The 12,494-nt window shown below is 45.7% G+C and overlaps 3 protein-coding genes across 3 annotated transcripts in view; all 3 read left to right on the forward strand.

Annotated features, from left to right (window-relative positions):
* Positions 1-1,752: 1,752 nt before the first annotated feature.
* Positions 1,753-12,494, forward strand: part of LOC109432375 (uncharacterized) — a 31,602-nt gene continuing 20,860 nt past the window's right edge. The window contains exons 1-2 of the mRNA XM_019708732.3: positions 1,753-1,911; positions 2,064-2,257. The gene's annotated coding sequence lies outside the window, so the exon portion shown is untranslated. The remainder of the gene's footprint in view (positions 1,912-2,063; positions 2,258-12,494) is intronic.
* On the forward strand, positions 7,565-9,625 carry LOC134289537 (uncharacterized protein K02A2.6-like). The gene is made up of 2 exons (XM_062855484.1): positions 7,565-8,828; positions 8,874-9,625. Exons 1-2 carry the CDS (start codon positions 7,565-7,567, stop codon positions 9,623-9,625), a joined length of 2,016 nt encoding a protein of 671 aa, XP_062711468.1.
* LOC134289539 (uncharacterized protein K02A2.6-like) lies at positions 9,641-11,854 on the forward strand. The gene has a single exon (XM_062855489.1). The coding sequence runs from the start codon at positions 9,641-9,643 to the stop codon at positions 11,852-11,854; it is 2,214 nt and encodes a 737-aa protein (XP_062711473.1).

A 12,494-nucleotide genomic window follows, 5' to 3' on the forward strand; every position in this document is an offset into this window, starting at 1 on the left:
TGTTGTGGCTTTCACAACCAGAGACGCGCGCATCGTTTTTCTATGCGTTTGACGTTTCACACACGCGCCTTCTGTTGACGATACTGCACAACACAGTGATTCGTGCAACTTTTCCACCAGGTGATGGTAGTGTGAACTAGGCGATGGATTTCCATGAAAATCGTTCAAGGTGTTACGTCTGTTTGTCTGTGCTTATGTCGTTTTCGTTTTTGCGGTGGTGCTACCCGGTGCAGAAATATAATTTGAATTCCTTTAAAAATAAAAATCCTTCGTTTTGGTGGGATAATGTTTGTACTGTGGCAATGCAAAATAAATCTCTGGCGTTCAAAACTTTACATCGGTCGGGTTCCAGGGAGCATTATATTTTATATTGTAAAAGTAAAGCTCAGTTCATTAGAGTCACCAAATTCAAAAAAAGAGAAATTATTGGAGAAATTTTGTCGAAAATCTTGATTCTGAAACCTCTTTGTCTAAGTTGTGGTCTGTTGTTGTTGTTGTTGTTGCTCGTAATTGAGAAATTATAATGCTTCTGCCCCTGATATTTTGGAATATTCCGAAGAATGGATTGATAAGTTTGCTTCGAAGATTTGTCCGAGGATTTGTCCTGATTTCGTCCCTCCCTTTATTAAATTTAAAATTCATCAAACTTCAGGCTGGACACTGAAAATTTAATGGTTTTCTTTGGTACATCGAGGTCTTCAAATTAGTCTATGATGACGGGGTTCAGACCGTTTCAAAGGCATTTCGATGACATCAAAAACGAAGTTGTAGGTTGCAAATCCTTTGAAACAACAGATCTGCGATGGAGTTTTGCGAAAAATTTTGGATGAAATGCATGAATAGGGCGAAGACAAGTAATAAGGATCTAAAGTTTGACGTTCTAGTTGAGGTTCCAGTGCGTTCTAGGATAGACTCGAGGATAGATTTGGCCATCGTGCTATCGACTGCAAATTTCTCAGTTCTGCAATGTTTTGCTCAAAATAAACTTCACAGACCGCTGCCGAATTCAGACTTTGAACGTACACCAAAATTTGCACACCAAACGCTTTCAGCAATATTTTGCTGAATTTTGCCGAGCTGAAGGGTCCAGCAAAATGGTTTGCTGAACTTTCAGCATAGTTTGCTGCATTTCAGCAAAACGTTACTGGTGATCAGCAGAGTTTATTGAAAAAAAACAGCAAATTTTGCTGAATTTCAACCAATTTTTTCCTGAAACCTTCAGCTCGGCAAAATTTAGCAACATTTTGCTGAAAACCTCAATCGAATTTTTGGTGTGTGGGCTGCTTCAAACCAGAGAAGTTGTTAAAGAGATGCGCGAAGACTGAAACCAAAGGTTCCAATTGAACCGTCAAACGCGGTCCCAATCGAGCAAATTCAAGGAAATAGAAAAACATGGGAATCAAAGCGCAACATGAAAGCACATGAAAGTGTGTTAGTGCAAAGCATGACGTCACTTGTATGCTTGACATCTTATGGGCAGATCAAACTAACACGCACGCGAAAATATAATTTTGTTCACCGCAAAAATTGATTGTTGTTGGGCGTGATGTAAATAAACATAACCTAAATCCTCTTCGCGCTTCTCTATAACAACTTCTCTGCTTCAAACCTTGCTTCAAACTAGTTTGATTTTTCTCCGTGTATAAATGCTGTCAGTTGAGCTTTCGTCGATGACAGCTGACGGATGCGAGCTTTCATTCTTGCATAAAATTTGTGAACTGGCAACACTATACTGCTCCGAAAGAAAACTCGGTTCAGTGTTTACGTTGCGTTCGGTTCGTCGAGTAGTGTTTAGTGTTGTGCACAGATTGTGCAGTCGTTGTGTCTGTAGTTCAAATTAAAAAGAAATAATTACTCGTTATCATTCTGTTATCGAAAAATGCTAATAAACAATGCTATAATGCACTTTGGGTAAGTACAACTAATCAAAATCGCATAAATCTGAATTATGTTGTGGCCTACGCCACCGAGAAACCACTCACAAACGTCCCCTGTGTACCTATAGTATACTTCCGAAATCGAACTGCAAATTTTCCTTCATTTTCTCTATTTTCCAAAAACAGTTGAATAACAGCGCTGGCTGAACCACCAGCGTTTTCCGTACGGATTGCTGCTGCTGATTGGAGGCCTGATAATCTGGCCATCGCAGAGGAAAAGGAGAAAAAAGTGAATTACGGTCATCAGCACCGCGCCCGCCCGATCGACGCTAATTGAAGCGACGAAGGCCCCCAGCAGCAGCCGTAGCGCTCGGCAGAAGGTAAGACATAAAACGGCGGTGTGATGATGGGCCGCGGATTTCGATGGATTTTCTCGCGGCGGTGCATTTTTCGCACTTTTCCACTGTTCATGGTTTGATGAGCACCCGCTCGCTGGTCGAGGGAGGCTGCTCTACATGTTTCACTTGCGCTGTTGTTCGTTGTTACTGGACGGCTTGCTGCAATGGATCGCTCGCTCGCTCGACCGCACGCAGCATGTTTATATTTTTTTTTTTTGTATGCGACGACGGGTTCGATCCAAGTAGGCATACGGGCCGGGCAGGGCGTAGCCTTCGTCATCGTCTTCACTCGCGCATCGCTTCGCAGCAGCGTGTGTTTGTGTGTGGATGGTTGATGGATGAAATTGTGCGATCTTTAGCCTACTTAATATTTAAATGCAGCAAGATTGACCTTGTGCATATTATTTGCTTAAATTATTAGAAAATGTAAATATCAAGGATTATTGAACTTATGCTGATTAAAAATCATTAACTTTTGGAAACGTTCACAAATTACATCGAAATTTGGAGGAGGGCGAGGTGGGCTGTGGTTCTAGGTTGGTGTAACGATATGTGCAGGTATGGGACAATAGCATGACAGAGGGGGGAGAGGAAAATCTTGAAATCCCGAAAAACTCATGGAATGTTATTTATTATTTGATCGTAAAATATTTCAAAACAAATAGGCAATAGAGGGAATCACTTAACAGCGTGAACCGATGATTATGCTGATTAAACGTTGCGATCACCAAGGCAATCTTGGATTAATTTCTTACAGTTTCTTACCAATTTTGACAACACGAGGCGAGTTGCCAAAATCGGTAAAATTGTGATTCATTTTCAACTTCAAGCCTTAATTGTAATTGTAATTGTAATTTTAATTTGGCAGATATTTTAAATAGGTACTCACAAGTTATAAAACGCTTTCCTTATGACGTTCATAAATAACGTCACAATTCGTAAACTTGTAGTATTTCGGAAAACTTAATGATTTGAAAGTAAACTGAGAAGCAGGCTTCGTCCCAATGGAGACGTTACGCCAAGAAGAAGAAAAAGGTTGTAATTATATTTTATTATGAGTACATAACTTGACTCTCCTAGAACTTTTGTTTTACGTCGTAAAATGTGTAAAGGCTTCCTTAGGACAGAGCTTATCAGACGGGACATAAACTCTGGAAACAGCAAACCGTTTGTTGTGACGCCAATGAACATCACCAGTGTAAGATAGTACGGATACCTGTGGATGTGAGTCACTGTAGAGTAGGGTGGCCCACACTTATATGAAAAACAAAAATTTCGAAAAATACCAAGTCTTACCTCCTAAATCAGTTGTTTTGGACTCCCAGAAGCTACGTTCAAAATTTGAGCAAAATCGGTTGAGCCTAAGGGGGCGCTCAAAACGCTTGAAGTTTGTATGGGAAAACTTGGCCAAATGTATGTAGAAATTTTAAGTTTTCGAATTTTGCCGCTAGGTGGAGCTGTAAGCGTTCAATGATCAAACCCTTTGGTATTATTGTAGGTGACTATATGCCAGAGAACTTTGTCGAAGACTGCGAAATGCACCGACGGCTGTGAAAAAAGTTAAACCCTAGGCAAAGTGAGGCAAAGTAATGAGATTTCATTATTGATATTATTCCTTTACATGTATTGGAAAAATAACAATAAAGTTTATCCTCACTTTTCCTTGGATCACTTTGCGGTCTTTGACAAAGTTGTTTGGCATATAGTCACCTACAATAATACCAAAGGGTTTGATTATTGACCGCTTACAGCGCCACCTAGCGGCAAAATTCGAAAACTTAAAATTTCTGCATACATTTGACCAAGTTTTCCCATATAAACTTCAAGCGTTTTGAGCGCCCCCTTAGGCTCAACCGATTTCGCTCAAATTTTGAACGTAGCTTCTGGGAGTCCAAAGCAACTAATTCAGGAGGTAAGACTTGACATTTTTAGAAATTTTTGTTTTTCATATAAGTGTGGGCCACCTTACTGTAGAGTCATCAAACAATATAGACATACGCAATAAAAGGCGATAAACCTATATTTTTTCTTTCAAATGCAATCCAACAAGAGGTCTTGGATTTAACGCTGAGCAATGCTGTAATCTTTGAAAGTTCACAAACAGACATGTCACAGATGAGACTTCTCTACCTGATCATAAAAACATTATCTTCAATTGAAGCAGATGTTCACTGCATTTAGGAACCTCAAGAAGACAAACTGCGATTGATACGTAGATCAGACGTACCTAGTGGAATTCTAAACTAGATCTATAAAGCTTATAGATATAAAGCTTTCTCATAAAAAAATATTTTTTAAAGCGAAATGAACGGAAAATTGGACTCAATACTGGAAGTCCCATGTGTAAATACAACACAATACAGAAATTCAAGAAAAAAAAAAGATTTAGGGTGTTGAAATATGAAAACATAGAGTACTTCTGTAGTCGAAAGACTACGTAAAGCTGAAGCGATGCCGATGCTTAGCAACATCAAGAACGGAAGCAACCTTATAGATAACTAAGTTAGCTATGATTTTGTCACTTAATAAATGTTCATTAGTTGTCAATCGCAAAACGGTGAATTGAGAAAGAAAGCGTCCAACATAGCTCTGGTTCTCACAAGTTCCTACCTCATGCTTCCACGGGTCAAGCGATGACAAAGACCGCCAGCTAAGAGTTGTGTGCTTAGCTGGTAGTGCAGCCTGGGCACAGTTGTCCTTCTGACTTCAGCTAGATTGAGGAGGTACGTCTCGAGCGTCTGTTTACCAAGGAGGTGCGGCTCAAACTGCAACTGTTCTACCATCCAGCGGCTGAGTATGAAATGCTCCTCCACCGGAAGCTGCTATACCTAAGGTGGCAGCCCCACCACGGTGGATAGGGGACCTTAGGCCAACAACCTACTGTTTCCGAAACCCAAAAAACCGTTACTGAAACCGAAAATGAAAGATTACGAACTGATTCAACGGCAACGACTTTTAGCGCGAAACAACGGACAAGAACTGGAACTTGGAATGTATTAACCCTAGCCCAGCAGGGTAAACTGGCACAACTAGTCAAGGAGGCATGTCGTATGAAGCTTGAGATTCTAGGACTGAGCGAAGTCCGTTGGCCGAACTTTGGGTAACACAGATTGGCGTCGGGTCAAATACTCTCGCCTACTGAAAAGATCCTTCGTCGAGGAACTAAAGAACCGTGCTGCAAATATTCCAGAAGGTGGAAGCGTAGACGATCAATGGAGCGCCATCAAGAACGCCTTCATCGCCACCGGTGAGAATAATTTGGGTGAGCTACGCACTCGAAGAAAGCAGTGGATCACAGATGATACCTGGAGGAAGATAGCAGAGCGAAGGAACGCCAAAGCCGCGATAGAGCGAGCGAAAACACGAGGAGCCAAAGCCGTAGCTCGTCAGCGCTATTCGGCTCTCGAGAAGGAAGTGAAACGCTCATGTAGACGGGACAAAAGAGCGTGGGTGGACCTGACTGTATGCGATAATTGGCGGGGCATCATGTTACTGTGTATTGTTCTCAAAGTTCTCTGCAAAGTGATCCTTAACCGGATACAGGAGAAGATTGACGCCACTCTCCGACGGCAACAAGCAGGATTCCGAGCCGGACGATCCTGTGTGGACCATATTGTCACGCTCCGTATCATTCTGGAGCAAATCAATGAATTCCAAGAGTCTCTGTACCTGGTGTTTATTGATTACGAGAAAGCTTTCGACCGTCTTAATCACGAAAACATGTGGGAAGCCCTCAGGCGCAAGGGTGTCCCTGAGAAAATCATCGGCCTGATTGAAGCACAGTACAGAGCATTTTTGTGCAGCGTACTGCACAACGGTGTTTTGTCCGATCCCATGCGGGTCGTTGCTGGAGTGAGGCAAGGATGTATACCATCACCGCTACTATTCCTCATCGTAATCGATGAAATCCTGGTTGGTGCGATTGACCGTGAACCAAATAGAGGATAGCTGTGGCAACCCATTGCCATAGAGTACATAAATTAATTCGAACTGGTTGATGATTTTCCTAGCTCAACGGCACTCTGATAGGCAGTTCAAGCTCGATGATCTTGCTATAATTCGTGCATGGTGGCCTCACAATTGGATCTCCAACGTGGAGTTCCATTCTCGATGTCATCAAAAGCGGGAGCGAAAGTGGAGGTGGGTCGGCCACACTCTACGCAGGGGCGGAAACGAAATCTGCAAACAAGCGTTAGACTGGAACCCAGCAGGACATCGCAGCAGAGGCAGACCCAGAGGCTCATGGCGGCGCAGCCACAATAACGAAATCAAGCAAGTCGACAGAAATTTAACCTGGCTACAGGTCAAGGCGATGGCTGGCAATCGCCTAGGATGGAATCTTTCAATTCGGCTCTCTGCACCACCGTGGGTGCCCAGGACTGAAAGCAAGTAAGTAAGTAAGTTACCAAGCGCTCAAACTGACTGGACGCGTTTTACTCTGCTCCATACCTCCCAATAGGTTATGGTTCACAAGGGTCTCCATAGTAATCAGTCAACAAAGTGAACATTTTTCATCATTGTTCGAAAGTTAGTCGCATTCGGGAGTTTTTTCGAAGGCGAGATGATCTCACTGGAAACATAGGGCGTAACCTGCCTGAACGGAAGCAACTATTCTAACTGGAAATTCAAGATCGAGCTATTGGTAATTCTTGAGAATCTCTGGGAGTACTTGACCGGAATCTGCCCAGCAGAAACGCAAGCGAACGAAGCCGTAGTAGCAGCGTGGAAGAAGAGAGATCAGAAGGCCAGAGATACACTTGGTCTTCTGGTCGACGATAACCAGAAGTACTTGGTCTTCTCGAAGCCGTCGAAGGAAGCCTGGGAGAGCCTCTGAAGAAACTTCGAGCGCACCACCTTCGCGTCGACACTGATGGCGAGGACATCGAGAAGCACATCACGGAGCACATCAATTGCTGGTCGTCGTTCCATGTCGTTGCATGTGCTTACATGCAGACATTGCACGGGGACCTCACGGAGACCATCTATGTATATTGTTGGCACCCCTAGCGCCGACTCTGTTATCCTTCTACTGTCAAAGGCTCGGGTCTAACTGCCACGTATACCGAGACTGTCATCGTTCGTTCAGTAGAAGTACCGCAACGTGCGCGTCTAGTATATTTTAATTCGTACTTTATTTGTATATTCGCTTTAATAAAGTTATTGTTTGTTACGAGTCATAATTATCGGCCTTATTACCCATCGTAACAAAGTGGCGACGAGTCTGCGGAATTTTCGCGTCGTGTCTATTTTCGCGTCGAAAGTTTAGACAATAACCGCCGTGGGGGAAACATGTCGCAGTCGCAACCACCTCAAGCACAATCATCGATGTCGGGCGGCGGAGAGCAGCCATTCAAGGAAACGATCTTGCAGATACTCAGCAATCAGCAGGCGCTGATGACACAGTTATCGCAGCAGGTGTCGGCAATCCAAGGGAACGTCCAGAATGCAAATCGCAATGAACTGATTTTGGACTCCCTAGCGACGAATATCACTGAATTCGCCTATGACCTTGAGAAAGGTTGTTCATTCGATGCCTGGTTTTCGCGTTATGCTGACCTTTTTGAGAAGGACGCCGCTCAGCTTGCGGACGATGCGAAGGTGCGGTTGTTATTGAGAAAACTGAATCCCTCAGCGCACGAACGGTACACGTCATTCATCCTCCCCAAACTGTCGAAGGAGTTTACGTTCGAGGAAACCGTCGCCAAATTGAAGATTATCTTTGGCACACCTGTCTCTACGTTCCATCGACGTTATCAGTGCCTTCAGACGATGAAGGACGAAGATGAGGATTTTATCAGCTACTCGTGTAAAGTAAACAAGGCATGTGTTGACTTCAAGCTCCAAGAACTGAAGGAAGATCAATTCAAATGCCTTATCTTCGTATGTGGCCTGAAATCATCCAAGGATTCGGACATCCGAATGCGCCTTCTATCCAGAATGAACGAGACCAGCGATATGACCCTCGAGAAGATCGTCGAAGAGTGTAAGAGTCTCATCAATTTGAAGCGGGACACGGTGCTCATTGGGGGAAAACCACCCTCGTCAACTGTGGTCGCCTCGAATGCCGTTCGGACGCAGCCGAATCGAAAGGAGAAACCGAACCGAGCGAAGGATCAAGCACCGAAAACGCCATGTTGGTCATGTGGCGGCATGCACTTTTCAAGCCAGTGCAACTTCAAGGATCACAAGTGCCGGGATTGCGGTAGGACGGGCCACAAAGAAGGCTATTGCAGCTGTTTTTCATTCAAGCCTCGGCCAAAGCCGGGAAAAGGAAAGCAAGGAAATTGGAACAAGCATTCAACGAAAATTGTCGTCGTTAAAAATGTCACGCGCAGCCGGAGATACGTCGAGACAACCATCAACGGTGTTCCGGTCAACCTCCAGCTAGATTCCGGCTCCGATATTACCATCATATCCAGACAGAACTGGGTCAAGATCGGAGCGCCCAAAACATCGCCACCGGACTGTGAAGTGCAGACAGCATCCGGTGACAAGCTGGGAATCGATGCCATGTTCCGTGCCAACATTTCGATCAGTGGCGACCAACGAGAAGGTAACTGTTACGTCTGTAGCTCTAATCTCTCTCTAAACGTTTTAGGCTCAGACCTCCTCGATGAGTTTGGGCTGTGGGACGTACCATTCTCGTCCTTTTGCAAACTGGTGGACACCAAACAAGAAGACCACCTAGTCGCCGAACTGAAGTCCAAGTTCCCGACCGTTTTCACCGGCCAGTTGGGGTTATGCTCCAAAATGCAGGTGCACTTGTCGCTCAAGAAGGACGCCAGGCCGGTGTTCAAGCCAAAGCGACCGGTTTCGTACAATATGGAGGCCGTTGTGGAAGATGAACTGAAGCGACTCCAGGACAACGGTATCATCACGCCAATTACGTACGCAGATTGGGCTGCACCAATCGTGGTGGTACGTAAACCAGACCGCACTGTCAGGATATGCGCCGATTTTTCCACCGGACTCAACAACGCACTGGAGGCAAACAATTATCCACTGCCTCTTCCGGAGGATATCTTCAATCGAATGGCTAACTGCACAATGTTTAGCCATATCGATTTATCCGATGCGTACCTCCAGGTCCAGGTGGATGAAGAAAGTAGGAAGCTGATCAATATCAATACTCACAAGGGCCTCTACCAGTTTAACCGGTTGTCACCCGGTATCAAGAGCGCCCCAGGAGCGTTCCAACAAATCATGGATGCGATGCTAGCCGGACTAGACTGCACGTGTCCGTACCTCGACGACGTCCTCGTTGGGGGACGCACAGAAGAAGAGCATAGGAAGAACCTGTACAAAGTGCTAGAACGCCTCCAGGAATACGGATTCACCGTGAAAATTTAAAAATGCCGTTTCTTCATGCGCCAGGTGAACTATCTGGGCCAACTTCTGGACAAGGAGGGCATCCGCCCTGATCCCGAAAAGGTGAAAGCGATAGTGAACATGCCCCCGCCAAACGACGTCCCGACGCTGCGGTCGTACTCAGGTGCGATAAATTATTACGGGAAGTATATTCGGGAGATGCGACAACTTCGTCACCCGCTGGATGGACTGTTGAAGCAAGGAGTCAGTTTCGAATGGACAGATGAGTGCCAACGGTCATTCGATCGTTTCAAGGAGATTTTGCAGTTTCCACTCATGCTGACGCACTATAACCCCCGAATGGACATAGTTGTATCAGCAGACGCATCAAATGTGGGCATTGGCGCCCGCATAGCTCATCGGTTCCCAGACGGCTCCGAAAAGGCAGTGTACCATGCTTCCAGAAGCCTCACCCCTGCTGAATCCCGATACAGCCAAATCGAGAAAGAAGCACTGGGGCTGGTTTACGCGGTCACCAAATTTCATCGAATGGTCTACGGAAGACGCTTCACCCTACAGACCGACCATAAACCGCTGGTGGCTATTTTTGGTTCCAAGCAAGGAATCCCCCCTTACACTGCCAACCGCCTACAAAGGTGGGCCCTAACTATGCTGTTGTACGATTTCCAAATCGAGTACATTTCTACGGATCACTTCGGACACGCAGACATTCTGTCACGACTAATAAATTCTCACATCAAGCCAGATGAGGATTTCGTGATTGCTTCCATCGAAATCGAGAAGGTTATCTGCAACATCGTCGGCCAATCTATCGAGTACCTACCAGTGTCATACAAAATGATAGCGGAGGCGACATCCGAAGACGACACCCTCCGCATGGTGAGGAATTACATCAGGAAAGGTTGGCCAAGTAAAGCAACATCCGAAGATCCAGGCGTACAACAGTTTTTCGCTCGACGGGAATCGCTGTATGAAGCCCAAAAGGTCCTGATGTACGGCGATCGAGTTGTCATTCCCAAGAAGCTCCAACAGAAGGTGCTTCATCAGCTACACAAAGGACACCCGGGGATCGATCGAATGAGATCCTTGGCGCGAACTTTTGTGTATTGGCCAAACATAGACGACCATATTACTGCTTTGGTCCGAAACTGTCAGGAATGCGCAGCTGTAGCGAAGACGGACACAAAAACGAAATTGGAATCCTGGCCAGTCCCCGAGAAACCATGGCAGAGGGTTCACGTGGACTTTGCCGGACCCGTCAACGATACCTACTACCTTGTGCTAGTTGATTCACTCTCCAAATGGCCGGAGGTAGTACCAACCAAGCGCATCACATCAGAAGCCACCATAGCAATTCTTCGCAAAATCTTCAGCCGATTCGGCATGCCGGAGGTCCTAGTCTCCGACAACGGGGCCCAGCTTACCAGCGACGTTTTCGAACGGTTCTGCGAGTCCAACGGTATCACCCACTTGAGAACAGCGCCTTTCCACCCCCAAAGCAATGGGTTGGCAGAAAGATTCGTCGATACTTTCAAAAGAACAATGAAGAAAATTCAAGCAGGAGGGGAAGATCTAGAACAAGCCATAGATACTTTCTTACTCTGCTATCGCTCTACACCCAGCCGAAATGCACCAGGAGGAAAATCACCAGCCGAGATCCTTTTCGGCAAGCCGCTTCGAACATCGTTTGAGCTCATGAGACCACCAAGCAAGTTCTACAAGGATGTCAACTCCAAGCAAGCTAGCCAGTACAACGAGAAACATGGGGCTAAGACGAAATGCTTCGAAGTCAAGGACAAAGTGTACGCGCAAGTACACCACGGAAACGATTGGAGCTGGGTACCAGGAGAAGTAGTGGAGCGTATTGGGCAAGTCATGTACAACATTTGGCTACCTGATCGACAACGGCTCATTCGCTGCCACGGCAACCAGTTACGAAAACGCTACGATACTAGCAGCAGCCCGCCGGAGGTTATCGGCCCTCAAGTTCCGCTCGAGATCTTGCTCGACACTTGGAGTTTGAACCCATCTAGCTCCGGTGCTGCAGTAGAAACAGTTGAACCGCCTGCGGAGCCTGAAGGACTGGACGAGTTGCAGTTGGAATTCTTGCGTAGCTTGATGGAGCCTGATCAGCAACGACGTCGACTGCGTACTCCGGTTAGGCAACCTGAGTTAGAGGAAGTTATCCAGCGAAGATCGTCCCGACAGCGGCGCGCACCAGTTCGGTACGAGCCGTATCAGCTTTATTAAACAGGGGAGGTGTTGGCACCCCTAGCGCCGACTCTGTTATCCTTCTACTGTCAAAGGCTCGGGTCTAACTGCCACGTATACCGAGACTGTCATCGTTCGTTCACCACGAGTAGAAGTACCGCAACGTGCGCGTCTAGTATATTTTAATTCGTACTTTATTTGTATATTCGCTTTAATAAACTTATTGTTTGTTACGAGTCATAATTCTCGGCCTTATTACCCATCGTAACATATATGAAGCAACCGAGGGCTATAACACCGGATCTCAGGAGGAGGGACGCATCTGGAACCAGAAGATATCGGAGAAACTGAAGCGGCTTGGATAGGAACCACCCGAGGTAGATCCGTGTCTCTACATCCGGAACGTCGATAGAGTGATGTCGTTCATTTTGCTGCACGTCGATGACATACTCATGGCAAGTCCGAGCAACGATGAGTATGAGCAAATGTATCGCTACCTGTCGAAACACTTCAAGCTTACGACCCTGGGGGACATCACCAATGTTCCGTCCAGCGGTTGATAGGCCCCACGATGTGTCTTATTCACCCAGAGAATGAGGTAACGACGAACTTCTTTTGACTAAAGCTATGTTCATTTAGAATCCGGAATGACAAAATCACGTATATCTTAGGGATGGAA

This window comes from Aedes albopictus, chromosome 1 (genome assembly GCF_035046485.1).
Source record: "Aedes albopictus strain Foshan chromosome 1, AalbF5, whole genome shotgun sequence".
Taxonomy (NCBI): Eukaryota; Metazoa; Arthropoda; class Insecta; order Diptera; family Culicidae; genus Aedes; species Aedes albopictus.

Bases quoted from the DNA above. Each gene is read 5' to 3' on its own strand.
- LOC134289539 (XM_062855489.1), top strand. From the start codon at position 9,641: ATGCGCCAGGTGAACTATCTGGGCCAACTTCTGGACAAGGAGGGCATC.
- LOC134289537 (XM_062855484.1), top strand. From the start codon at position 7,565: ATGTCGCAGTCGCAACCACCTCAAGCACAATCATCGATGTCGGGCGGC. The intron at 8,829-8,873 runs GTAACTGTTACG...TAAACGTTTTAG, and splicing joins CAGTGGCGACCAACGAGAAG to GCTCAGACCTCCTCGATGAG.